This window comes from Selaginella moellendorffii, unplaced genomic scaffold (assembly GCF_000143415.4).
Source record: "Selaginella moellendorffii unplaced genomic scaffold, v1.0 SELMOscaffold_38, whole genome shotgun sequence".
NCBI lineage: Eukaryota > Viridiplantae > Streptophyta > Lycopodiopsida > Selaginellales > Selaginellaceae > Selaginella > Selaginella moellendorffii.
In genome coordinates, this window is record NW_003314299.1 from 720712 (window position 1) to 744259 (window position 23548).

Here is a 23548-nt window from a genome sequence, read left to right on the forward strand (position 1 = left end):
ATCATGATGCAGCCTCTCATTTTCAAGCTTTTACAGATTTCACATCAAAAGCCAGAGTTTTATGCAAAGGTACAAATTCAGTCCTATGAGAAAAACGTGGACAACGCACTTAAAATTTAGGCAGCCAAATCGTAAGTTCTTATTGCGGTTGTAAGCTCGTTTTCATTTTACGCCTTGTCTGTTGTCTAAGCAGCTCAGCTCACCGCTTCTTCGCAGAACTTATCTGCATGTCCACGTTAAAGAATGCTGGTTCAAGGATGGCGTTTTCGAAGAAAGTGACGAAATGCTATACATGAATGTGATTGGAAGCTTGTATCCTTTTTGTTGGTCCTTACTCATTCTGTGACTTTAACTCGCGAAAAGATACCATGGTAGCCAGCGTCTAGCGACAAACTTGGAGCTGTCGACGACGTTTGTCGCACAGAGCATTAATCCTCAGTGGAACGAGATTCTGACATTTCCAATACTTCTTTTCGATCTTCCAGAGGTGCAGCTCATTTCACCATTTACTAACGTGATAATTATTGTCTTTCATCAGGTAGCTTCTCTCAACTTTGCTGTCTACTCCGGGCATCAGAGGGACTGTCAACTGATCTCAAAGCTAGTCGGCTGGGCCAATTATCGTTTTATTGATGATTATGGAACTGTTGATTCAAAGGTGAAACATCTCAGGTTGTGGAAAGATCCACCGTATTACACGTGTGGTAAGATATGTTGTTTTGTCCACGAATCCTGATCTCTCTACCTGCTGCTTTACAGGAACTGTGCCAGAAAATATATCGGAAGACTATATTGCTATTCTGGTCGTTTCACTTGACGAATGCTTCTATCCTTTCAGCCTAAAGATGAGGGAAGACGAGGACGAAGGACAAGCAATGTTTACCAGTACGCTCGAAGATCCGGAGCTCTTTGTGTCGTATCTGAAAACATTTCTCCCACGTTTTGGGTTGTTGATAGGCGTCGTTTGACAAACTTTTCAGACGATTGTGACTTACTCCCAAGCACCGAAGAGAAGAAGCACATTGCTCTTTGCGTTGATAGTTATGGTATGTTTTGTGTTTGGCTTCACCCTTATTATCTTTTCTCTCATACCAGATGTTTTTTCTGTACCGTCGGAACCACAAAAGTCGATCCTTTGGAGGTACCGTTATTCTATCAAGAACAATCCCAGAGCCTTGTCAAGGTTTCTGCAATCGGTCCCATGGCAAAAGTATATTTACGCTATGGAAGCACGAAGGCAAGCTGAAAAGTTATTTCGCACGTTGCTCAATACCATATCTTTCCAGGTTGCTGGCAAAATGGGAACCACTGGATCCATACACAGCTTTACAGGTGTTTTCCAGAAAATCGCCTTGCATTGAATTTTTCTATTTGCACACATACAGCTACTTGGTCCGCAATTTGGAGATCCTGCTGTTCGTAACTACGCAGTCTCTGTACTGGAAAACCTTTCGAATGAGGAGATCTGCTCTTTCTTAGTGCAGCTAGTTCAGGTACACTTAAACCAAGCGTCATTATTAGCTGAAGTTTTGTGTAACAGGCATTACATTACGAGCCACGGATAGAGTCCGCTCTTTTGCAATTCCTCGTCAACAAAGCTTCGGTGGACCAATCGCTCGGTTACTATTTGTACTGGCACATCAAGGTTTGGCATTTTGTCGTCGTTTTGTTTGTGGATATTGTGAATATTTAATCAATAGCATGTCGAACTTCTTTTAGGCCGGCTTGGAGGTTGCCTTCTTCGCAGTGAAGCTTCAGTTTGCAATGAATGAGTTCCGAAAGACTTGTAAGTCACACGTTATGACAGCTCTCTCGAAGCAAGAGAAGCTGGTACTCTCATTAGCCAACATTGCTCGTGGTATAAGGCAAGTCAAACAGAAGGCCGAGCGTCAGAAGCAACTTATCTCTTTGCTTTCGGAGCTCGAATCTTTTGAAAGCGTCGCGTTGCCGGTAGATCCCAGGTAACTGCTTAATTTTGTTTTTGTTCTCCCTTAGTTTAGTCTCCTCACATGGGAGACGTGCCGATCACGTAGCTAACACGCATTGGATTCTTTTCAGGTGTGAGGTCAATGGCTTGGAACTGACGAAATGCAAGTACATGGATTCGAAAAAGCTTCCTCTCTGGCTGGTATTCAAGAACACGGACCGTAGTGTGGAAGAGCACACTTACATTATTTTCAAGACTGGCGACGACCTTCGTCAAGACATACTTACGCTGGAAATGTTTAGCCTCATGAACAAGGTGGGAGTCTCTCGATACCTCATGTTTTTTTTTCGAGTGCTTTTTTTCTCAGACATGGCTTAGGCACAACCTGGATATGAAAATGACAATCTACAGTTGCGTCGCTACCGGCGATAGTAGTGGAATGCTACAAGTCGTCTGGAACTCGGAGACTTTATCCAACATCTGCAAGGTAGACATTAGTTTGATTGTTGCTTTTACATGTCTTCATTTTCTCTCGATTGTAACTACGATTTCGAAGGCTTCTGGCGGAGGAGTGGCTGTCTTCAAAGAGGATACTCTTATCAACTGGCTCATGCATGAAACGCAGACTGGTGAGCTCTCAAGTCTATCGCCTGGGCTGTTAATGCGAAATGGCTTTTCCTGCAGGAGAAAACTATAAAGGAGCACTGGATAACTTCACGAGATCTTGCGCTGGATATTGCGTTGCAACATGCTTGCTTGGGATAGGCGATCGGCATAACGATAATATCATGCTCAAGAGAAACGGCCAGTTTTTTCGTACGTTCTCATCTCTTTTGTTTGCATCCAATCTTTGTTTTTTGTTTGCATCCATCTTTTCTCGTTCACGGGTGTTTCGTGCTTGTAGATATCGATTTCGGGCACATCTTGGGACATTTTAAGTCGAAGTTTGGCATCAAGAGGGAGCGTGCACGCTTCGTGGTATGAGACATCCAGCTTTGTTTTATCTTTCGTGTTTAAAAGCTGGATTTTTCTATGTGGTCTCAGCTGACGCCCGACATGGCGTTCGTGATGGGTGGCACACATGACCCTCGTTTCCGGTCGTTTGAGATACTCTGTGCTCAAGCCTTCAACCAAATTCGAGCAGAGGCTACAAAGTATCTTAATCTAATGTCTCTGGTATGGTGGCTGCTTTTGTTTAGACTTGTCCACCATAGTTTGTGAAAGTTTTACTCTTGCACAGATGATTTCTAGCGGACTGAGCGAAGTCTCCAGCCCCGCAGACGTCCGCTACATGCACGACATAATGCTGCTCAACCTCTCGGACGAACACGCGGCCAAAGAGTTCACGAAATGGATCCACGACAGCCTCCACACGAAATCCACCCAGTTCAACCACGCAATCCACACTTGGGTCCACAAATAATTCCAGAACCAACACAATGGAGGATCAGCCACAACGATGTGTTTCGTCACTGCAATTTCAGAAACACGGACCAAATCGAATCATCATCTCCTCCAAACTAAAAAAGAAATGGAAAAACTAAAGAGAAAATCTCTGCTCAGGCAACGAGTGCGTTGTTCTCAGCGATGGATTGAATCCATCTCCATAGTCTAACATGTAAAATCAATGGCATCACAGCAGAGAGAAGGCGCCGGAAGAAGGCGGCGCCCAAGAAACCCTAGAACCTAAAACCCTATGTAAACCCTAGCCGGAAGTCCCAGGTTTAAAGCCCATTGGCGTTACGTCGACGTCTGTAACAGTAAGTCCGGCGTATATTCCGGGAAGGAATATACCCTAGGCGATGCGGCATTTAACGTGTAGGCTTGTCTCTATCTCTGCTGTGATCAGCGTTCTCTCTTGTAGGGAAGGCGGAAAAGCCAGCTACTGGTCACAGGGGCGGATCCAAGGCGCTCGGGCTTGTCCCCATTGCCGCTGCCACGGGCGCTTCCTCCAAATCCCCAGCTGGAGCTCGAGATCTTGTAAGAAATCTCTCCTCCTCTCCGCCTCTTCTTGCAATCTCTCTCTCGCTCGCTCGCGGATTCGATCGAAATATCTCTGCCACGCGCTTCTTGATTGATGCCTCGCTCTAGGTTAGATTGAGAGGAGCTCCCGCGCCTGGATCTCTCCTTAGGTCGCGCAATAGTGGAATTTCGGCCCTAGCTTGGAATGCGGGTTGATAATCTCTCGATTTTCCATTGCAGGCGCCAATGAGCGAGAAGGAGGAGGAGATGAGAGACAAACAGGGTCCGCAGATCGGCACGGTGGGAGCGCTCGGCCTCTCGGTGATATCATCCGTGGCCATTGTAATTTGCAACAAGGCGCTCATCACTACGCTGGGATTTAACTTTGGTAAGTGCATTGCTCTTTTGTTCTTGGATTTCTCTTTGTGTTCTTTCTTTCCTCTGTGTGTTCTAATCTTTCTCGTACAATCTGGGTGGTATCACAGCGACCACGCTAACTGGCTGGCATTTGCTCGTCACGTACTGCTCCCTCCACGTCGCTCGCTGGCTGAAGCTCTTCGAGCACAAGCCGTTCGATGCGAGAACTGTGATGGGATTCGGCGTTCTAAACGGCATCTCGATTGGCCTCCTCAATCTCACGCTTGGCTTCAACTCGGTTGGATTCTACCAGGCAAGAATAATTTCCTTTGTGCCACCTTATTCGTGAAGTCCAAGGAACGCGTTTTTTAGCTCTTTTGTTGTGCAGATGACCAAACTCGCGATCATTCCTTGCACAGTGCTTTTGGAGACGGTGTTCTTACGGAAAGTTTTCAGGTAACTGTGGTTGCCTTTGTCTCGTCGGTGGCTTATGATGGTTTACTTGTTGCAGTAAAAGCATTCAGCTTGCCTTGCTGCTACTTCTCGTTGGTGTGGGAATTGCCACCATAACAGATCTCCAGCTTAACGCTCTTGGTTCTGTTTTATCCGTCTTCGCGATTGTCACGACTTGTGTTGCGCAGATCGTATCCTTTTGATTCACCTGAGTTTGTGCGTTTTCCAGGGGATCTCCTTAACGTTCTTGTTTGCGTCAGATGACCAACACTATTCAGAAAAAGTTCAAAGTTTCGTCCACGCAGCTACTATACCAATCTTGCCCTTACCAAGCTACAACGTTGATACTTACTGGTCCTTTCTTGGATGGCCTTCTTACTGGGGAAAATGTGTTCGCTTTCTACTACACCTACAAAGTTCTGGTAAGCACATGCTTTTTATCCGCCTATGAAACGCCTTTTTTTTTCTTTGCCTTTACAGCTATTCATCATCCTTTCTTGCTTGATTTCCGTTTCTGTGAACTTCAGCACATTCCTTGTTATAGGGAAGACGTCGCCGGTGACTTACCAAGTCTTAGGCCACCTTAAGACGTGTCTCGTTTTGGCCTTCGGGTACATTCTGCTGCAAAATCCTTTCAGCTGGAAAAACATTTTTGGTATTGCGGTGGCGGTGGTGGGAATGGGTGTCTACTCCTACGTTAGCGTTCTAGAAAACCAGCTAAAGCAAAACGAAATTGCGACAACTCTTCCTCAGGTATATGCAGAAGCTGGTTTGTTCAGAGGCTTGATATTGTCTCTACAGGTGATGAAGCAGGAGCAGGATCCTTTGCTGCACGAGAATGGAAATGGAACAGCACAAAAGGATGTCGAGGAACCTGTGACAACGTGGATCAAATCTGACTCAGGAAAAGATTTTTGAGGCTCTCATCGTTGCTCTATAATTGTAGATAAGGTGTGTGCTTCTTTCTTTGTCCTGTCATCTCTTAATGGGCGGTTCACACTGCACAGGTGGCGATGCTAGCTTTACAGCCAGTGCACGTAAATACATTGCATGGCTCGATAACAAGCTTTTGTGCTTCTGCGAAGAAGAATGCAAGATTTTTTGTAGAATTTGAAAGGTCTTCTTTTGCTAATGGCGACTTTAGCGTTACAGGGTGTAGTGACTTTTCTTGCGTTTGCTGGTACCGCCTATATTTTATCAAGTATATGATCGTGTTATGCTTATTGGCACTTGCGTGATTTGCTACAGAATCACGATCAAAATGAATGAGACAGGTATCCTCCTTTCCAATTGAATTTAGGACACTCACCGTGTGTTACTCTCTTTGCCAGGCCAGAGACTCATGTCGGTCTTTGGGATTGGATTATATGGATGGTGCTCCCAGTATTCTTGAGGGGCACTTGCCTGTGCATGATGGTCTCCAACGAGCATGGCTGGATCCATGTCCTCCATTTGACGAACAACGTCCACGTCCCATATGCCGTGATCAACATTGGAGGGAGGATTGACAAAGGCATAACTAAAACCTTCCTGGTTTCTATGAACGTTATCGGACTCCGAGAACAGAACTTCCTGTTCGGTCTTTACTCCGTTGCCTTCCCAGTCCACATTCACCGGGTTATACTCAAAAGGAATGCTGAGGAACTCGCTGTTGGGACGTGGGAAATAGCTGCTGCTGATGACAACAGAGTCCGTGCAAGACGAGCTCATTGTTGCTGAGTTGAAGGAACTCTGCAAGCCCCGCGTCTGGTCCCAGTAGTTTGCGAAGTTGAAACCACCTGGACCGGCAGTTCTAGCGACGGAAGCCGCCACACCGTGCTGGTTATCGGTGTGGTCCTGGACTGTGGAGGAACTATTATGAGAAAACATACTCGCCGGGGATGCAGGGGGTCCTCTTGCGGATGATGTTCCAACGTCAGCATCGAGAGAGCCGTGTTCGTGGTCATCTGTGAGCAGCTTGTGGAACGAGACTTTACCTCTTTGGCTGGGCCTTCCGCGTGGTGGCCGATGATGGTGGTCACTGGACGAAGACGAGGATCCTGCATTGGTGCTCTTGCTCCGCTGACAGGAACAAGAGCCTCTTCCTTGCATGGCCTCCTGTTCCACTTCTTCCAGAGGCCTGTGCGTGTGAGGATCGATCCCCATGCTACGGAGCTTCTTTTTGAGGTGAGTGTTCCAGTAATTCTTTATTTCGTTGTCCGTGCGTCCTGCTAACCGGCCCGCGATCAGTGACCATCTGCAGATAATATGAAACCATGGATCAGGATTTAGAAATTCAGACTTTTGGACAAAGCATCTTAGCATGTGGTACAAAATTGATGCATTTTTCGGAGAGACTAACTCGAATTTGTTTCAGAATGAGAGAGATCAAGGAAAAGACATGATAATTCAGTCCAGTGCAAGCCAGCAGAAACTCAAGCAGCTCTCCATTTTTACCTGTTACCAAGCAGCGAATGCAACTTAATGATGAGCTCGTCCTCCTCCTCGGTGATGTTTCCTCGTTTGAGATCAGGCCGGAGGTAATTGATCCACCTCAGCCTGCAACTTTTACCACACCGTCTCAGTCCTGTGCAACAAAAAAAAAAAAAACAATCATGAGCGTAAGGTATGTAAGTGAATTCATCAAAATTGACTGGCTTAATACCTGCTTGTTTCGGCAATGTACGCCAGGATCCTTCGCCGTGTGCGGTAATATACTTGATCAGGAGAGCATCCTCCTCTCTCGTCCAGGGGCCCCTGTTGAGTCCCACTTTTTCGCAACATGGAGCCCGCCCCATCCTCGTCCTTGTCTGCAAAAACAATCCCCATGGAGGCGGCCATCCTTTGATATCAGTACCACGAGTATGTTATAAAGAGGAGGAGAATTCTCTGCCGGGACAGAGAGCACAACTGCGAGTCCGCGCTCATACTTACATGACTCCGAGTCCGCGAGAGCGTGGAATTTAAGTAAGCCTTTGCGAAAGTGACTGTGAGAGACTTGGTGTGAACTTTGCTTACTCGTTGCTTATTGCTTCAGCAGGATTACCGGAGGAGGAGGAGGAGAGTGTGCCTGCACGGATTTGCAAGAGTCAATAGTGGCGCAGCGAATGCATTTGAAATGGGAGACACAAGCGTGGAGTTTCTAAGCTGAAGGATCCTGACAGTGGGAGAGACTAGAAGCGAAAGACCAGGCGACTAAACTCACGAGAATTCCTCTTCGTCAAGAGGTGCGTAAGAGATGTTGGACTAAAATGGATTCTCGTTTGCTTGGTTAAGCACAGTTCTAGTAGCTCCCTGGCCAGCGCCCTCGACTTTAAAAGTTGCTCGTGAACTTTCCAAGAGATGAACATGCAAGCGGGGGCATCAACGTCGCCGACAGCGAAATCTATCGCATCAAAGGTGTTTTTATTTTTCCTTCTTTTCTTCCTTTTTGTGTCAGGAAGAAAAAATGGATCCGGGGCGCGCTAATAGGCAGCCACTAAGCCGGATTAGACACGGAGAAGAGAGAAAAGGTGGCAGGCAGTGGCACGAAACGCAATCGCAATCCAGCACAAAACACAACATAGTCAAGAAAGATGACGCACCCGACTGGCGGGATAGCGATACCGCGCCCGTTGGATCCGGGCACCAGAACGGACGGCCCACAATCGAAGTTGGCCCGCCAGCCGTCCGATCGCGGATCTCGCAACGGTGAATGCCTAGAGATTATATCTCTTTTTTGGCGTGGAAAGGGGGGCTCTTTTGTCAATGCAGCTTGGATCCTCACAGCTTTCACTTGCAGCACGGAGTGAAAGAGAAAGAGAAAGAGAGAGAGAGAGAGAGCGCTTTCGAGAAAGAATGGGTGCTCTGATCGGCCCAGCAACCAGAGCACACACCCATCCCTCGCGAAGGAATCATTTTCTGGAAGAAATTTTTGGATCAGCGTGTCAGATCCAGTGTCACACGGCCTTGAATTTTATGCTCACGATTCTCCCGTACGCTCACCCCATTGCTCCCGTACTGAGAGTGTTCTCTTCTCCGTACGGACGGAGGCAAATGTACGTACCGTACCGTGCCCTCCGCTGATCAGATCGTTGTATACATTCATTCTTTCCTGGTCTTGCGAATCATAGAATCGGTTTACTTTTTTCCTTCAATTTTTTTTTTCCTTTTTTTTTTCAATTATCTCATGGCCGGGAATCCCTTCGCATACGGCTGCTTTCGCACGAGAAAGCGACCCAAGATTATTTGCTTGAAAAAACGCCCCCCAGATGAGATAATTACCGAGCATCCTGCAGCGCTGCCGCCAATGATCGAGCAAAGTCTTACGTAAACACCACCTCTTTTCCCTTCTCCTTCGCAGTCCCATTCCTCCACCAAACGCCCCCAATGCTCTCCCCCTGTCAATCCATAGACAGACACCACCTGTTTCCTCGCTAATCGCCGACGCTGACGCGAAAACCCTGCCGCTTTTCTCCACGTTACAAAAGGAAGAAAAGAAAAAAAAGACACTTCCATCCATACCTCCGTATCAAATTCGTGGATTTCAATCGGACACTGGTCCAGCCGAGCTGAAGCTATCAGAATTGACCGCTGGGAAAAAAACCACCAAATTCTTATCCCCTGGCCCTGCTCCAAGCTCCCAAAACAAAAAAAAAACACTCACACCTTCGATGACCATCTCCAAAGAGTGGAGTACTCGCCCGTTTTCGGCTGCTCCGAATCACGGACTCCCATTCCCGTTCCCGTCCTAGTAAAGATTGCCATCTGCGAAGCGAAACCTGGTTCTTGGCCGGGCGTCCCACCGACACCGGAGAACTCTACCGAGTAGCCGTATGTACAAGCTAAGTCCGAGGCCCAGTCGCTAAACTCCGCCCTTGTCCACTCAAACCTGTGGTCGTCGTTTCTAAGCCGGACAGTTTCGTCACCCTCTGCCTTCTTTGCGTCTAGAGTTTCCTCTAAGCCTTCGCTCTTCTCCTTTCTAGTTACTATACCGTGGAGGATTGGATTGTACTCGATGTTTGGAGTCGACACCAGCAGTACCTTCGGTTGCATTATCCCAAGGATGCTCTTCCCGAACCTTGATAACGGTTCCGGATCCATATGCTCGACCACCTAGAAAATAACCAGCAGAAAGAAAAACTGTGTATAATGAAACACTTGCATTACCTCTAGGCAAGTTGCAACGTCAAAGTTATGGAGCCGGTGATCTGGCTCCACAATCGAGCCTTCATACAACGTCACGCTCTCCAGGGCACCACGGAGTTTCGCTAGCTTTCCTTGTAGTGACTACAAAAGCACCAAAGTTAGATTGGAAAAACCAAAACGTAATACGTTTGGTACCTTCGATGCTCTTGTGAGGCTTCTCAAGGAGATATCCACACCGACTATATGCTGCAGGCTGTTTGGCTGTTCTACTATAGCTTCCAAAAAGCTCCCTGATCCACACCCAAAGTCGATCTAAACAAACCACACTAAGCATTCATCATTAGCAAAATAGAGATGGCTTACCAAGGATAAAGCTTGCGACCGTTGGAAAAGCTCAAGCGCAAAATCGATGCGCTGTCTCGAAAGCGGCGGTGAAAACACGGCGGACTCCATCCTGGCTTCGGCAGCCTCCACATATTTTAGCAACGAGACGGTGTACTCCAGAGACAAGCTCCCTGAAAAAGAAACAAAAAATAAAAAAGTAAAAAACATTCGTATCACTAAAAAATTCAGGGAGCCAAAATTGTCAAAGTACCTGGAAGAACATCGTGGAAAAGAGCTGCGTCGACCTTCTCAGTAGCCAGCAGCAAATCGACGGACGGCAAAGGCGTAGAGAAGCGAGCACTCTGACCAACACACATGCCAGTAACACATGTGTCGAGAAGGCCAAGCACAGCCCCACTGCCCAGTTCGAACTCAATGTCACTTTGCTTCTCTACATTTATAGCAACAGCCCCGACACATAATCTGGCACTGTACTCCACATGAACCATGGAGCCGATAGGTGGCCTGTCGCAAGTCTTCTCTTCTCCTTCCGTAACCTCAAAGAGAGCCTGCCTGCTTGTTTCATCCTCACCGGAGCTTTGGTTCGAGCTACTCATGAGATGAGCGAGTGAAGTGTCGAAGTAGAGCAATGCTTGCAAACAGGCGCTCTGTATTGCGTCGTTGCGGTTCCTGTATGACCTCTCGGACTCGAATTCCCGCGGTGCACCACACACGAGCATTCTCAGCTTGCACAGAAACGGTCCTTGCGCAGCGTTTACGTTGCCATTGTTCTCGGCTTGATCTGTCTGGTCCGAAGTATCAGCTGTGCAACCGTGATCTTCATATCCGGCGCATGAGTCGTTTGAGTCTCCTTTGACGGGGTAAGAGCAGAACGTCGGAGCCAGAAGGTGAGACTGGTGGCAGAACTCGTTTAGCAGAGACCGTGGCGTCGAGCCTCTCCACCTCGATTTTGATGTGAAAGTCGGTGGAAGTTCAGCCGTCAAAAGAGCCCCTCTCGAAAGCTTGTAGCTTCCAGATGGAGATTTTCCAAGAGCTAGCCTGGTGAAAGTGTTAGTTCACTAAATAAGTTTGACTTTCAGAATGTACCTGTAGTAGCACCCCAACGACACGTCGTCGTAGCAAAGGCGACCTTCGGACTTCCAGGTAGAGCCGACAGCAGCGAGAATAGCATTACCATACACAGAATGGCTAGTAAGCGTACTTGCCCGCATATTTACTCCTGAACTCTTATCATCTCTTTCAGCAAGGCGCCAAAACAAACGAGTCCCAGAGGGAGCCTTGGTAATAGATCTGAAAAACACAAAGTCAGACCGAATAAGGAAACACGTAAGAAAACTTCTATACCTCGAGATTAGTACGCGAGCACCATCGTCGATGCCGAGCTGACGTGCTAGAACATCCATGTAGTAGTCACTCGGATCGATATTTATCCGTATAGCAGAAACCGTCCGGTCGAGAGCAAATGGTATGTAGACCGCATCAAAGTGAATTTTCTCGGAGGCAACTGAAGCTTCTGTTGTCTGTTCCAGCAGTCCACTCTTAACGTGTGCTGGAAATGGCTCCACTCTGCTGATCCACATGTTAGCATCACAGGCCAAGACTGACGACCCCTTAGCTGCCTTATAAACAAGCTCTAGTGCGCGGGCTGGATTGCCATCCGAGATGTTATCGAGAGCCTTGCACATACTGATGATTTTCGTATCCAGGGATGCGAGAACAGTGGCTGGCACGGGTGCATGACTCTTGCCCCTACGGACAATGGCTGCTCTAAAGTGCTCCATCAAAGGCTTGTAGTTCAACACACACTGCACTAACACTACAACAGCATAAACCCGGATGCCTCTAAAACGCGTAGCGTAGTTTGAAACAGGAGGAAGGACTCACCTCGTTGGAGAAAGCCGTTTCAATCCGAAGCTTCAGTTCGATCCAGACTTCCTCCGACGACTTCATGGTGCTGAAAGCAGCAGCCACGCTTTCGAAAGGCGTACCAATCTACAAAAACGAAAGCCAAGTCTTTAGAAAAATGAAACAAAGATACAAAGAGAAACGAGAAAACAAAAGAATGTTACCTCATGCAAGGCCTTTCGTGCTGCGTCCTGCTCTGCATCTTTCTTTCGCCTACAAGGCTCCGAGACGACGACTGTTCCATTTGGAAGCTCCACTTTGCAGTAGAATGTGGATCCAGACTGTAGCTTCGGCGTTGGACAACCAGGAGGCCTCCCAGATAACGTAAAATACCGCGGTTGCCCATCGGAGGCACTATAGAGCTGATTAAGTCGGGCCTTCGGCGTGGTCATGGCTGTAGTGAAGCCACCTAAACTTATAACACAAACAAAAAAGTTAGCAACTTTGATCGTAGCGAAGGGAGAAAAATCTTAAGATGAGAACATGAGAAACAAGAACAAGCAATCAAAACAAGTTTTTAAAAAAACGAAAAAACGAAAAAACAAAACAAAAAAATAAAAAAAAACGCTTACTGCAAGAGAATCAGCTAGAGACCAAATATATGCAAAAATGTGGCAGATTTACTACGCTAGAGCGCTCGATCTAGATCAAAACAATCGCACAAGAGCTTGAGAGAAGACAATGAAGGAAACAAACCCTATGCAACAGCACTGGCGGGGAGAATCGAGCTAAATAAATACACAAACGCGCAGGGAAATCGAGAGACGCGCCACTCAGCCTTACCAATTCCCGCCAGGTGCTGGCGCTTTGCTTCAGCTCCAATCCAGCGCCATTCACGAAACGCTCCAATTCAGCTTTAACAGGCGTAAAGAGCGGAAGAACCCTAGAAGACCGTACGAATCCAGCGCGTGGTTGTACGGCGACTACGTGGCGCCCCGCCATTGCTCGGAGTTTAAAACGTCTCGTCTCGCATCAAGGTGATGACCCATCACTTTCGCTTCCACCAAACGGCCCAACCACCGTACGTGGATTAGCTAGCGGAAGATCGACGGCCCAGATTAAATCGCTAGTCGAGGAGTGAGAGAGGGCTAGGGTTCTTCAGGGGAACGAAGCGCTCGCACCGCTAGGTACGTGGAATCCAGCTGCCAGCTCGACTAGATCGAGCAAAATCTCAGGCCAGATTGGAGCGCCAGCAAGAAATTTCTTCCAGATCGAAGCGCTCGACGGCAAGACCGAAGAGCCAGCGGGAAATTCCTGGAATGGACTAGAATCTAGCCGGGATGGAGGTCCAGCGACGAGAGCGCGACAAACCGGCAGCGATTGGAGCAATGCAGGTGGAGCTGGATGACAAGGAGGATAGATCTACCACAGCGAAGCCGGCGCCGATGCACGTCCAGCGCCGCGATCGCGACAAGAGCGATGGATTCGGGAATGGGGTAGCGTACAAGGTCGTGGAGACGAGATCCGACGACGATATCAGCGGGATGAATCCAGAGGCGCCTGATACCCAGGCTTCTTCTGTGGGGAGATCTTGGCCGGAGTTCGTGAGCTCTCCAGGGGATTTCTTCGCCAACAATCCCACCAAAGCCTTCCTCGTCGCGGCATTCTTTCTCAGTGTGTTGCTCCTGGTGCTACTCAGTCGACAAGGAGGTGGTTCTACGCTGTGTGACGAGGCCAAGCCGGAGGTTCTCACGTATCCCAGCGTCAACTTTGGGAGAGTCCATCACCTCAAGGACAAGGCTCGCTTTGCTGCCGTGAAAGCGGAGAATTGGATCGTCCTGTGTGTGACCGGGGCTCCCACGGACGAGGTGAGAGGGATGGTGAAGCTCCAGGGGTGGCAAGTCTTGGCTATAGGCGACACTGATACTCCAGCGGACTGGCTGGTTCCAGGGGCGATCTTTCTCTCCACCGATTTGCAGACCACCTTCCGGTATAGGATCACTTCGCTGCTGCCTTACAACTCCTACGTCCGGAAGAGCATCGGCTACCTCTTCGCCATCCAGCATGGAGCTGTGAGGATCTACGACGCTGATACGCACTCAACGTTTCTAGCTGGTGGCCATCTTGGGAAGTCGTTTGATATCGAGCTGAGCCCGAGGAAGACGCTGTTGCAGTACAAGGCGAAGAACAGGACGCTGGTGAATCCTTTCATCCACTTTGGACAGCGTTCCGTGTGGCCTCGCGGGCTCTCGCTCACGTCGGTTCCAGACATCGCTCCGGAGTTTTACTACGATGAAGTTTCTGGAGGAAACCAGTTCATCCAGCAAGGAACAGGCAATGGACTTCCCGACGTTGATTCTATCTTCTACCACACCCGGAGGCTTGCAGGGGAGCCGATCAACATTGAGTTCGATCATCTGGCTCCGGAGGTGGCTCTCCCGCGTGGAACTATGGCTCCTGTGAACTCGCTCAACACTTTGTTTCATGAGCAAGCGTTCTGGGCGATGATGCTTCCAGTTACCGTGCACACTGCCGTTTCGGACGTCATCAGGGGATACTGGGCACAGAGGCTCCTTTGGGACGTTGGTGGTATCGTCGCTTTCTATCCTCCTTCAGTGCATCGGCTCGACACGCTTGAAGGCTCGACGTTTGGGGACGAGGAAGATTTACTACATGACTGGGGGCAGCTTATTGATTTTCTCAAGTCGTGGCACTCGAGCAAGAGTACGTTCTTCGAAAGAGTTCTCGACTTGAGCTACGAGATGGCGAAGAACGGTTTCTGGTCTGGACAGGACTTGGCTCTCACCGTTGCTTGGCTTCAGGACCTTGTGTCAGTTGGCTACAAACCGCCAAAGCTGCAACCTGTGGAGAACACGATCAAGGGATCAAGGCAGTTTCTACCTCAGATCCTCAAGCCTGTTTATTCTGGCGTTACTGATGCGGTCAGTGTCGAGAAAGAGATGGGCCATCTCCTCAAGTGGCGAAGCTCTTCCGCCAATATGGTTTTGATACTGGAGTGCGACTGGCCTCGCAGGTCCAACATACCGGTTTGGCGAATGCTGTATGGACGCCTGTTCAAGCACGTCGTGGTGATATCAACGGAGGCTGATTCCACGCTGGGAATAGACGTTGGAGGCGGATGGCAGGCATACTCGTAAGTAACTTTTCATTTATTTTCAGTTGTTCTAATCGATGGCTTGTGACGCAGATCGTTCCCTGGTATATTTGATAAGTACCCCGAAGCAGCCGGTTTTTTATACCTGAAAGATCACGTTGTTTTCAATTACTGGAACATGCAAGGAAACAACAAAAAGTTGTGGACAATGCATGAGGTAAGTAGTATATCGGCGCAAAGAAACGCAAAGAAGAAGCATTGGATTTACGTACTTTGGTGTCATTGCAGGTAAAGTCGTCCTGGACAGTCCACAGTTTCAACGAGACGGGCACCATCTGGTTTCTCAAGAGCAGCATCAAGAGAACAGTGACGAAGACGATATACAACCTGCCCGACAAGCTCAAAGCGACCTACCGGGAGACAATGGACGACACTAAATTCATCCACAGCTCCTCCGACTTTTTCTACATTCCCAAGCGACTGGTGGACGATTTCAAGGACCTGGCATCCGTGGGCGTGCAGAACAAGCTCGCGCACGAGCTCGCAATGCCGCTCTTCTTCCTGGCCATGGACCGGCCCTCCCAGTTCGACAGCCGCGCCTTCGCTAAAGTTGCCTACGTTCCAGGCGGTGAAGACCCGACGTCCCACTACTCCATCGACTTGAACGTCCTGTATCCGTGGACGGCCGCGACGGAAGAAGATTTGTTTCACATCATCAAGGCGCTGTCGGTGGGAGATCACCTTCTACTGGCAGTTTTGTAGTAGCAGCGCGTGCAACAGGGTATTGTATATCACGAACTACGAGTGCTTCCTCAAAGGTACCTACATATATTTTTTTCACAAGACGGTCTAGACTTTCGTTGGATCGAGCAGCAGTAGCACCCGAGGTAAAAAACGATTTTTTTGTTTTTGGATGTCCTCTTAAAACTCTCTTTTGCTGCAGTAGTGACAGGGATTTCGCGGATCATGAGATCGTAGACTCATCATCTCTAACGTTTTCACTTGTAACAACACCGCTGGCTCCGGCATCCTCCTCGCGTTCTTCCTGGTACTTTTCCTTGTCGCCACCATCTCTCTCACTGTGTTCTTCCTCATCCTCGCTTTCAGGAGCCGCTTCGTCGGAGAAGAGGTAGCCGAGCCCCTCGACAAGCAGCGCCGGGCCCCCGGACATCCGCCGGACGCTCAGCTGCGTCTCCTGGACCCAGCAGCGCGGCCACACGTCCCAGTCGAGCCGCGCCTTCTCCGCCTCGAGGAAGTCGTGCGCCCGGCGCCACGACTCCCTGAAAGGCATGGACAGCGCGGCCATGTCCCTGGCGATCCTCGACAGCCGCTCCACGCCATCGTCGTCCAGGCAGGCGGAGCCGTCCTCTAGAGCTCGCGCCAGGGCGTGCGAGTAGGCCATCTCCTGGTTCGTGTAGACGCACTCGGCCTGGGGGGGAGAATGCTGGTTGCGCGTGGCTCTTGGGCGGTGCTCGAGCGTGGAGAGGACAACGTAGACGGCGGTGGTGGTGGAATTGGAGCTGCCGGGGATCGCTGGTGCTTGCTCTTGCCTGCTGTTCGATGATGATCCAAGCCCATATCCATACGAAAGCATTGCAATCGTGCTGCCAAGACGCTCATCTTTGCCTGACCTAATTCTTCGCGCTTTGGCGCCTTTTTTTAAAACGGCCGAATATACTTTTGAAGAATATTCTTAAAGAATCTTAACACGAATATTCCTCTCACGAATATCCTTGGAGATTTTTCGATTTCTCGATCGCTTCGAATTCCTTTCCGTCTTTCTATGATCTATGGTGGACTCGAAACTTGATAAATGAATGAGTCACGACGCATGACGCTCGAAAGAATTGAGTGTAGAGAATAGAAGGGAATCGGTACCTCGCTGGAGATCAAGAGTCTTGCCACAAGCCGTGGAAGCCGAACGGGAAACTGTATTCTCTTGGAACCTCCACCTTGGCCACGAGAGCGCCCCTTGCACCAATGCGACGCGCGTCCAGGATCACCAAGTAGCGTCTCTCGTCCACAAACGAGTACTGAGAATGGAAGAGCAAAGCAGAATGATTAGAGCTTGTTCAAGCACTTTGCTTGGGCGTAGAACTTTACCTGGACAAAGATCACGTAACCATCGTCTTCGCCACCTTGGGAGCTCTTCCTCTTGACAAACTGTGGCTCTCCAACAGCACACCTTTTCCCGGCCCACCATGACGATGCTCGGCCGCTTGGCCCGTGGAGCTTCGTGATGCTGTCCATTGGAAAGCTCGAGAGGGTCTTGCGCCGGCCTGAGTTTGTGGTAGCGTACGTGAACTCGTTCTTGCCACCCGAAGCTGTGGAGTTTATAACCGGGAAGTCCGTCGCGAAGTTGGCATTCTTGAATCGTTCCGACTTTTGCAAGAGGATGCTGTCATCGAGATTGCTGACGTCCACAGTCACTCGGTGCATTCTTGGAGAGTGTAGCTGCTCCGGCATGAACTTTGAGGAGGAAGTGTTGTTCATGCAGCCCGGATCCATATGCTGTTCTTGCCACTTGTATCCTGGAACAAGAAAGAGAGGAAACTCAGCACTATTTGATATATAAGAGCTTACAAACTCACCAAATATGCTGTTTAGAGAAAACCACTTGTAAGAGCTGAGGCACGCATCGACGACGAATCTAATTTTGTGGCCCCCCTCCAATGTTTCTTCGCTTGCGTTGGCAAAGTGGGTCACCCAAAGCTGGCCCGGAATTTTAGCAGGCACAGTCCAATCCCGTCCGTTTCTCTCGTCGAATCGAGGAAGCATATACAAGGGACTGTATGTTGTTGATTCGTCCACTGCCAAGCAGTTTATCATGGGAGAAAGGCCCGCCATTGCAGTGAGTGAACCTACATTCAAATACAAACAGGATCTTACTTTGTTTCGAATGAAAAGAAGAATGGACTTACTGCCAACATCGAGCGTCACCCTGTTGCCGAGAATGACATAGTGCTCGTCAGTAAGAACCCAGTCGTGAACCATTAACTGATCGTTGAGAAGAAATTCCTTACGTTGTATCAGCTTGAAGTCTGCATCAAATTCTACACAAGTAGAACAAAAACACATTAATACCTCTGACAAGAAAGAATGTTTATCGTACCATAGGCAGTGAATGTCGCCTTCGGTAGCACCATATCTTCAGCATTCGACGTGATCACCACAAGTCTTTGCCTCCTCTCGTCAATCTTGAAGTGAGCCAAAACTCTCTCTTTTGGCATGTTAAATCCTCCTGCAGGATAAAAGGTTAATAAGCGATCAGCATGCTAGTATAAAATACCTGTCAGTATGGGAAGCAGGGCCCTGGCACACAGATCCAGCGCTACAGAGCTTTGCAGTCTATCATCCTTTCCCGATTCTTCAAATGGAAGTCTGCATGGAAACGAAAACATTGGGTTGGAGCTGCAAAGTTGGTATGAAATCACCTGAAAGTTCCAATGGTTTCGAGGGTGTCCTCGTCGACTTCGTAAGGCTCACCTCCTTCCCAAAGACACAAGAGTTTGCCTCCCCATTTCAACACGCTGGTATTTGCGACGTTCTTCATCACTTTGAAGTTGCCAATGCGGTGGCCATGTCTTAACAGGGAAAAGGGCCCCCTGTATTGAAACTTCCATGAGCGAGACTCCTCGTCGAATTCTTCTTTCATCGCTTCCGTTCTCACATATCTGAGGATAAGATCAACACCAGAAAAAAATGCAATCCAACGACGAACCTTGCCGAGTATTGCACAAGATCTCCATTGCCAAAGTGAAACTTTCTCAGGTATCCATGACCGTCGAGAGGACTTACGCAGGATCCATGATCATCCGCCCTGAGACCCGGACCACAGAGATAGTAGGACCCTTTTAAATCGCTCGGAATTCGTCCCTCCACGACTTTGAGCCGGACTGGATCCTTAACTTCAGCTCGTTGCGAGCCAAAAATCCTCTGGTAATCCCAGAATGCATGCACGTCTTCGATTGCTGGCTCTCGAATTGTCACTTCTTTGCTACTCGGAGGACTCACTGTCCTGGGAAGTGTCATGACACCTTGCGGAGCGGTAGCGAAGGAACCTGCAAGAACAAAAGTTCGTATCAGAGACAATGTGTCCAATCGTTTGCACAAAGCTTCCACTCACTGCTCGGCTTTGCAGAGTCTACTGACGCCGATGAAGCGGCTGCTGGTCGAACTACGAGTCGTCTCTGCGAGCGTCGTTGCGAGCAAACCAAAGGGACCTGACATAACAGCTCGAGCGCTCTTAGTTTCTCGAGCTCCAAAGCCATAGCCTGAAGCTTTTAGCCTCGACAAAGTTTGAGACTTAGCTTGTACCCGAGGAGACAAGATGAAAGAAAAGACAGTGCAAACTGCGAAGTTAGCGATGCTAACAATACGACGAGCTAAGTCTTTGAGCATATTAGCATATTAGCATACATACAGGAATATAGAATCATAAAGTTAGAACCTTCCAAGTCATACAAATCCAAATTTTAACAGTAGCCCGGAGCACAAAACCTTCGTTCATGCTCGCCAATAACAAACAAGCCAACAGGATCTCCCAAGCCAATATGATTTTATCCTTTTTTCATGGGCGGCCAACTCAACTTGGCCACCTTCTACATCAAGCGCCTGTCTACATTATAAAAAAAAAAGAAGAGAAACATAACATAATCCGTGGAAAGAATCGACGAACGAGCGCCAAAATCTTACATCGTTTCGATGTATCCTTTTGTTTACCTCCTAGTTGCTGTTACCACACGTCTCTCAAATAGCGGCCATCCATCTGGAGCTTTTTGACAAAAGCCTCTGTTTTGGAGCTGTCCAACGAGCCCTGAGATAAAAACGGGAATAAAATCAGGGACAAAAACATTACGAGGAATGAAATCCGGCACCTGTTCCTGGACTATCGTGTGGAGTGTGCGGTGCACGTCCTTTGCCATTCCTTTTGCATCTCCACAGACGTAAATATATCCATCGCCGGAGATTATATCCCACAACTGGTTTGCCTGAGAAAAGCGCGACAGTCACGAAACACTCCCCCATTTACGTTTTCTCATACCTTCTTCATCATGATGTCCTGCACATACTCTTTCGTCGGGCCTTCCCTTGAGAATGCTACGTACAAATCTGTGATAACGCCCGTCTCCCGGTATCTTGCAAGCTCCTCCTCGTATATATAGTCCTGCGTTGCAAGGTAGGAATCGATTACAGCTTAAAAACTCCAGCCAAGCTTACTTGTTTCCGGTTCCTGCAGCCGAAATAAAGAATCGCAGTTCCCAGCTGCTCGCCAGATTCTTGGAGGGCAGCCCTTTCCTGTAGAAAAACATGGTGCGCTAAATGATTTATGACGAAAGACGCTTGCTCACCTGCAAAAAACCTCTAAAAGGAGCTAAGCCTGTTCCAGGTCCAATCATCACTATAGGAACAGTGGACTTTGACGGCAACTTGAACGTAGATTGCCTGACAAAAATACGTGACCAACTGCAGTCATTTCCTGTTTCTTCCGACGATTTTGCATGCTGTCCACATGTAAACACGTGAATAAGAAACAAGAGAGAGAGAGAGAAAAAGACAAAGATCTTACTTTCATCCATGTAGAACAAACACCTCGATGTAATCGACCAGTTGGACTTTTTCCATACACTAAAGCAGAAGTGACATGTATCCGACTCGGCGAAAACCTGCTCCAGATCATTAAGACAGTAAAAGTGAGAGAAAGACTTTCGTACCTGGGAGACGATGAAATGGAGTAGTATCTCGGTTGCAACCGGGCCCCTACCGCAGCAAAGAAGACACCAATGGGCAATTTTACCGATGGAAAATCTTGCAAAACTTCAATAAGACTTCTCTGGCTTGCAGCAATATATTGAGAATATTCGTCCTGTAGCCACAAGTTAGTAAAATAAGGAGTAAAAGTTTGGAAACACACCTTTCCTTGTGGCGACTGCAAGTGTTTCAGTCGCTCTTGCTCCTCCGGATCGGAGGCATAGGCAGCAAGAACGGAAAGTACTGCCTGAAGACAATCAACACGTTAGAAGAGAGGCAGAGAACAGGTAGTTACCTTTCGAGGAGGATTTTGCAGATCGGTATGCTGTTGAAGAGCCGCCTTCATTGTGATCGGCCCCATGAAAGGAGGAGGCACACCTGAAAGGGGTGAGCCATCCTCGTTGTCACCGTGCAGTGTGAAGATTGTGTCTAGCGAATATCCAAGTACTTTAGCCGCCTCTTCTACAACATCATCTTGGTTTTCAGCAAAAACTCCCACGTGATCCCCAGTGAGATATCTGTTCGTTACAATGAGACAAAAACTAAACCACATATATAGGACTTACGTCAAGCCAGTGTAAGAAATATCGAACTCCAAGTGAGTGCACGAGCGATCCGATAAGGGCGTGTGAAGCTCACGCCGGACAGCAACAGGAGATCTGCAAGTATCGCTAGTGAGAAGCACGGACAAAAACAAACAGTTTGGTAGATTCCTACCTGATAGGATGGCTTATGTCACACAGAGATTCGCCGTTCCTTGCGACCTTCTCATAAGCCTTTGTGCCTCCTTCGTGAATAACCACACGATATTCAGGAATTGCAGCCATGTAAGGAGTCGCAGAGCCGGTTTCATCTTCGCTACGCAGTAGCACATCAAGCTCGGGCCACAATTGCTCACGCCTAAGCAAACGAAAAGATAAGAAACGAATGCTAATTCAGTGACATGTTTACCAGGCCGTAAAATCATCCTCAATACACTGATCATCGTCACCAAGACCGCATTTCAGTAGCCGCTTTGCACCTGCATTGCAGAAAGTTTTGAGGAAAAACTAAAAAATACCATCGTATGATATACCTTGCTTCTCCAATGCTTCGTCGACTTCAACTGCAACCTGCAAGGACGGTAACGATAAAGATTATGCTCGCCAAACAACGTAAACTCGCATACCTTGTTGAAGTGCTCATATTGCCTGTTTCCTAGACCAAAAACCGCGTAACTTAAGTTTCCCAGCCACGGTTCTTTCTCTTCCCCCTGAAAACGGAACACCAAAATTTCGATGACACGTACGTACAAGGAAGTCTCAAATACCTCGACAAACCATTTGTAAAAGCGAGCAGCATTATCCGTCGGTTCTCCATCGCCGTATCTAAAATGCATCAACAAGTAAGAACACCTGGCAACTTCGTGGAAGAACTTACGTGGCCAGCACAAAAATCACAAGCGTCTCCTTTCTCAACTTCTGCTCGTACATGTCATCTTCTGGAGCGTATTCATCCTGCCAGATAAAAACATCAAATGAATCTCAATCTGATAACACTCGGCCAAAATAATTATCTCACCAAATCTACAAGCTTGAGCACGACCTTCGAGTTGTCATACCTTGTCTTCGCTTCTTCTACGATAGCCTGCCAAGAGTTCTCAGTCCATCACAACATCACAAAGAAAAAAAGAGAGAAAGAAAGACCTTGGCAAAGCCTTCGGCAGTCCCTGTTTGGGTACCGAAGAAAACAGAAACTTTCTTCTTGTCGGGATCGTCGTCCTCGGGTTCCACTTCAATCGTTGGCTTTTTAAACATCTTCTTCTCTTCCTCCTTCTTGGCCGGAGCATTCCTCCAGAACAACAAAACGATCGATACTATCAAGGCACTGGCGGATACCGCCAGCACCAAAACCAGCGACGACACATCGGACAGGAGAACCGGGAGTGACTCGAGACCGAACGATCCCATGGTGATTGGGAGAAATTCGCTTCTGGAATTCCGGATCCTGCCTCACAAATCGCGCTAGCAGCTACGCAGCACCGAATTCCACACCATAGAATTGCAGATCGCGCGAGTCAACAGATCCCGGCCAGAGATTTTCCAAAATGCGCGAGCCGCGCCCCCGCGAAATACCTCGACGCCGAGCCGAATTGTCGCGATTGCGAGCTCCTCCCGACGAACCCTAGCTCCGTCACGCCATGAGAACCGGCACAGCGCACGCGCACACACACACAGAGGGCGCTCAGCCGAAGAAAACCCTTCGAGGCGTACGGAGCGTCGGATGGGAGGGCATCGCACGGACAGCGCCCGGACACGTGAGCGAATGGCGGTGGTAGAATTCTCGGGAATATTCCACGAGCATCTCGTGGGGGGGAATCTCTAGTTTATTTGATGGGTTGTTGTGCTCGATTCCCTTTTTGACGATTCGCAATCAAAGTAAACACACAACACTTAGAAAAAATTTTAATTAACTTTCATGCGGTGAAAACGTCTTGGCAGTAAAGTTAACTCTTTCGAAGCCAAAGCCATCAAACCGAGAGCTCCAAGTAGTATGTACTGCGAAACTAAATCAAATCTATACTGCGAAATCTGCGAAAAAGCTTTCGCAGATTAAACACATGACTTTGCGAAAGTTTTCGAGAAAGAAAGGAAAAAAAAGCAGTCAACCTTTCGTGAGAACCTCAACTTCTCCAGTTTCTCGATGTT

The 23548-nt window shown here is 48.3% G+C and overlaps 7 protein-coding genes, 2 long non-coding RNA genes and 1 other non-coding gene across 18 annotated transcripts; 5 read left to right on the plus strand and 5 right to left on the minus strand.

The window, feature by feature from the left end:
* Window positions 1-845: 845 nt before the first annotated feature.
* LOC9653886 (phosphatidylinositol 3-kinase 1) lies at window positions 846-3661 on the plus strand. Its single transcript, XM_024683644.1, has 12 exons — window positions 846-946; window positions 1096-1237; window positions 1386-1493; window positions 1541-1645; window positions 1720-1961; window positions 2059-2242; window positions 2295-2414; window positions 2484-2556; window positions 2612-2743; window positions 2832-2905; window positions 2972-3103; window positions 3168-3661. Exons 1-12 carry the CDS (start codon window positions 846-848, stop codon window positions 3348-3350), a joined length of 1596 nt encoding a protein of 531 aa, XP_024539412.1. The 3' UTR covers window positions 3351-3661.
* LOC112349425 lies at window positions 3480-3572 on the minus strand. Its single transcript, XR_002993388.1, has one exon. It is a non-coding gene; the product is annotated as a small nucleolar RNA R64/Z200 family (small nucleolar RNA).
* An 83-nt stretch (window positions 3662-3744) lies between the features above and the next one.
* Window positions 3745-5831, plus strand: LOC9653887 (UDP-xylose transporter 2). The gene is made up of 9 exons (XM_002978623.2): window positions 3745-3907; window positions 4130-4277; window positions 4375-4559; window positions 4635-4702; window positions 4758-4890; window positions 4960-5121; window positions 5180-5452; window positions 5501-5650; window positions 5707-5831. Exons 2-8 carry the CDS (start codon window positions 4136-4138, stop codon window positions 5615-5617), a joined length of 1080 nt encoding a protein of 359 aa, XP_002978669.1. The 5' UTR covers window positions 3745-3907; window positions 4130-4135; the 3' UTR covers window positions 5618-5650; window positions 5707-5831.
* Window positions 5825-7709, minus strand: LOC9653888 (transcription factor MYB34). Of its 2 annotated transcripts, none has more exons than XM_024683569.1 (4): window positions 7613-7709; window positions 7136-7488; window positions 6009-6935; window positions 5825-5941 (listed from the first exon to the last, which is right to left on the minus strand). In XM_024683569.1, exons 2-4 carry the CDS (start codon window positions 7474-7476, stop codon window positions 5920-5922), a joined length of 1290 nt encoding a protein of 429 aa, XP_024539337.1. In that variant the 5' UTR covers window positions 7477-7488; window positions 7613-7709; the 3' UTR covers window positions 5825-5919. The 2 variants fall into 2 exon arrangements, with proteins under 2 accessions (XP_024539337.1, XP_002978781.2); XM_002978735.2 differs by lacking the exon at window positions 7613-7709 and having other exon boundaries at window positions 7136-7265; window positions 7344-7500.
* On the plus strand, window positions 6794-7134 carry LOC112349318. The gene is made up of 3 exons (XR_002993359.1): window positions 6794-6865; window positions 6929-7006; window positions 7056-7134. It is a non-coding gene; the product is annotated as an uncharacterized LOC112349318 (long non-coding RNA).
* Window positions 7535-8607, plus strand: LOC112349319. Of its 2 annotated transcripts, none has more exons than XR_002993360.1 (2): window positions 7535-7645; window positions 7716-8607. It is a non-coding gene; the product is annotated as an uncharacterized LOC112349319 (long non-coding RNA). The 2 variants fall into 2 exon arrangements; XR_002993361.1 differs by having other exon boundaries at window positions 7545-7645; window positions 7719-8607.
* A 177-nt stretch (window positions 8608-8784) lies between these two features.
* Window positions 8785-12948, minus strand: LOC9658941 (small RNA 2'-O-methyltransferase). 5 transcript variants are annotated; one of them, XM_024683566.1, is made up of 12 exons: window positions 12839-12948; window positions 12220-12464; window positions 12035-12142; window positions 11495-11955; window positions 11237-11440; window positions 10401-11188; window positions 10169-10320; window positions 10001-10117; window positions 9827-9946; window positions 9326-9772; window positions 9182-9250; window positions 8998-9120 (listed from the first exon to the last, which is right to left on the minus strand). In XM_024683566.1, exons 2-12 carry the CDS (start codon window positions 12445-12447, stop codon window positions 9094-9096), a joined length of 2721 nt encoding a protein of 906 aa, XP_024539334.1. In that variant the 5' UTR covers window positions 12448-12464; window positions 12839-12948; the 3' UTR covers window positions 8998-9093. The 5 variants fall into 5 exon arrangements, with proteins under 5 accessions (XP_024539332.1, XP_024539333.1, XP_024539335.1 ...); XM_024683564.1 differs by having other exon boundaries at window positions 8785-9250; XM_024683565.1 differs by having other exon boundaries at window positions 8785-9250; window positions 12220-12469; window positions 12839-12925.
* A 162-nt stretch (window positions 12949-13110) lies between these two features.
* On the plus strand, window positions 13111-16723 carry LOC9658942 (probable glycosyltransferase STELLO2). 2 transcript variants are annotated; one of them, XM_024683751.1, is made up of 5 exons: window positions 13111-15149; window positions 15204-15327; window positions 15399-15997; window positions 16054-16158; window positions 16218-16723. In XM_024683751.1, the coding sequence occupies exons 1-3, from the start codon at window positions 13336-13338 to the stop codon at window positions 15870-15872; spliced, it is 2412 nt and encodes an 803-aa protein (XP_024539519.1). In that variant the 5' UTR covers window positions 13111-13335; the 3' UTR covers window positions 15873-15997; window positions 16054-16158; window positions 16218-16723. The 2 variants fall into 2 exon arrangements, with proteins under 2 accessions (XP_024539519.1, XP_024539520.1); XM_024683752.1 differs by having other exon boundaries at window positions 16057-16158.
* Window positions 16724-16825: 102 nt separating this feature from the next.
* LOC9653889 (carotenoid cleavage dioxygenase 7, chloroplastic) lies at window positions 16826-19511 on the minus strand. The gene is made up of 9 exons (XM_024683645.1): window positions 19259-19511; window positions 18832-19171; window positions 18545-18784; window positions 18400-18422; window positions 18223-18351; window positions 18032-18163; window positions 17702-17971; window positions 17214-17641; window positions 16826-17143 (listed from the first exon to the last, which is right to left on the minus strand). The coding sequence occupies exons 1-9, from the start codon at window positions 19509-19511 to the stop codon at window positions 17000-17002; spliced, it is 1959 nt and encodes a 652-aa protein (XP_024539413.1). The 3' UTR covers window positions 16826-16999.
* Window positions 19512-19649: 138 nt separating this feature from the next.
* Window positions 19650-23127, minus strand: LOC9658943 (NADPH--cytochrome P450 reductase 1). 2 transcript variants are annotated; one of them, XM_002978738.2, is made up of 18 exons: window positions 22547-23127; window positions 22422-22487; window positions 22281-22357; window positions 22171-22228; window positions 22030-22113; window positions 21937-21973; window positions 21813-21882; window positions 21579-21761; window positions 21428-21520; window positions 21157-21379; window positions 21025-21108; window positions 20825-20976; window positions 20680-20776; window positions 20462-20614; window positions 20331-20408; window positions 20155-20277; window positions 19988-20101; window positions 19650-19926 (listed from the first exon to the last, which is right to left on the minus strand). In XM_002978738.2, the coding sequence occupies exons 1-18, from the start codon at window positions 22808-22810 to the stop codon at window positions 19846-19848; spliced, it is 2037 nt and encodes a 678-aa protein (XP_002978784.2). In that variant the 5' UTR covers window positions 22811-23127; the 3' UTR covers window positions 19650-19845. The 2 variants fall into 2 exon arrangements, with proteins under 2 accessions (XP_002978784.2, XP_024539529.1); XM_024683761.1 differs by having other exon boundaries at window positions 20825-21108.
* Between the last annotated feature and the right edge of the window lie 421 nt (window positions 23128-23548).

Bases quoted from the DNA above. Each gene is read 5' to 3' on its own strand.
- LOC9658942 (XM_024683751.1), top strand. From the start codon at position 13,336: ATGGAGGTCCAGCGACGAGAGCGCGACAAACCGGCAGCGATTGGAGCA. The intron at 15,150-15,203 runs GTAAGTAACTTT...CTTGTGACGCAG, and splicing joins GGCGGATGGCAGGCATACTC to ATCGTTCCCTGGTATATTTG. The intron at 15,328-15,398 runs GTAAGTAGTATA...GTGTCATTGCAG, and splicing joins AGTTGTGGACAATGCATGAG to GTAAAGTCGTCCTGGACAGT.
- LOC9658943 (XM_024683761.1), bottom strand. From the start codon at position 22,810: ATGGGATCGTTCGGTCTCGAGTCACTCCCGGTTCTCCTGTCCGATGTG. The intron at 22,358-22,421 runs GTGAGATAATTA...TTTATCTGGCAG, and splicing joins TGCTCAAGCTTGTAGATTTG to GATGAATACGCTCCAGAAGA. The intron at 20,777-20,824 runs GTACGAAAGTCT...GATCTGGAGCAG, and splicing joins TCCATTTCATCGTCTCCCAG to GTTTTCGCCGAGTCGGATAC.
- LOC9653887 (XM_002978623.2), top strand. From the start codon at position 4,136: ATGAGCGAGAAGGAGGAGGAGATGAGAGACAAACAGGGTCCGCAGATC. The intron at 4,278-4,374 runs GTAAGTGCATTG...GTGGTATCACAG, and splicing joins TACGCTGGGATTTAACTTTG to CGACCACGCTAACTGGCTGG. The intron at 5,122-5,179 runs GTAAGCACATGC...TTGCCTTTACAG, and splicing joins ACTACACCTACAAAGTTCTG to CTATTCATCATCCTTTCTTG.
- LOC9653889 (XM_024683645.1), bottom strand. From the start codon at position 19,511: ATGCTCAAAGACTTAGCTCGTCGTATTGTTAGCATCGCTAACTTCGCA. The intron at 18,785-18,831 runs GTTCGTCGTTGG...TCTTATCCTCAG, and splicing joins CTTGTGCAATACTCGGCAAG to ATATGTGAGAACGGAAGCGA. The intron at 18,164-18,222 runs GTACGATAAACA...CTACTTGTGTAG, and splicing joins GGCGACATTCACTGCCTATG to AATTTGATGCAGACTTCAAG.
- LOC9658941 (XM_024683564.1), bottom strand. From the start codon at position 12,447: ATGACCACGCCGAAGGCCCGACTTAATCAGCTCTATAGTGCCTCCGAT. The intron at 11,956-12,034 runs GTGAGTCCTTCC...GTGTTAGTGCAG, and splicing joins AAACGGCTTTCTCCAACGAG to TGTGTGTTGAACTACAAGCC. The intron at 10,321-10,400 runs GTACTTTGACAA...TTTCTTTTTCAG, and splicing joins TTTCCACGATGTTCTTCCAG to GGAGCTTGTCTCTGGAGTAC.
- LOC9653886 (XM_024683644.1), top strand. From the start codon at position 846: ATGAGGGAAGACGAGGACGAAGGACAAGCAATGTTTACCAGTACGCTC. The intron at 1,238-1,385 runs GCAAGCTGAAAA...GCACACATACAG, and splicing joins TACGCTATGGAAGCACGAAG to CTACTTGGTCCGCAATTTGG. The intron at 1,962-2,058 runs GTAACTGCTTAA...GATTCTTTTCAG, and splicing joins GCGTTGCCGGTAGATCCCAG to GTGTGAGGTCAATGGCTTGG.
- LOC9653888 (XM_024683569.1), bottom strand. From the start codon at position 7,476: ATGGGGCGGGCTCCATGTTGCGAAAAAGTGGGACTCAACAGGGGCCCC. The intron at 6,936-7,135 runs GTAAAAATGGAG...TATTATCTGCAG, and splicing joins CATTCGCTGCTTGGTAACAG to ATGGTCACTGATCGCGGGCC. The intron at 5,942-6,008 runs GTGAGTGTCCTA...GTGATTCTGTAG, and splicing joins GGCAAAGAGAGTAACACACG to CAAATCACGCAAGTGCCAAT.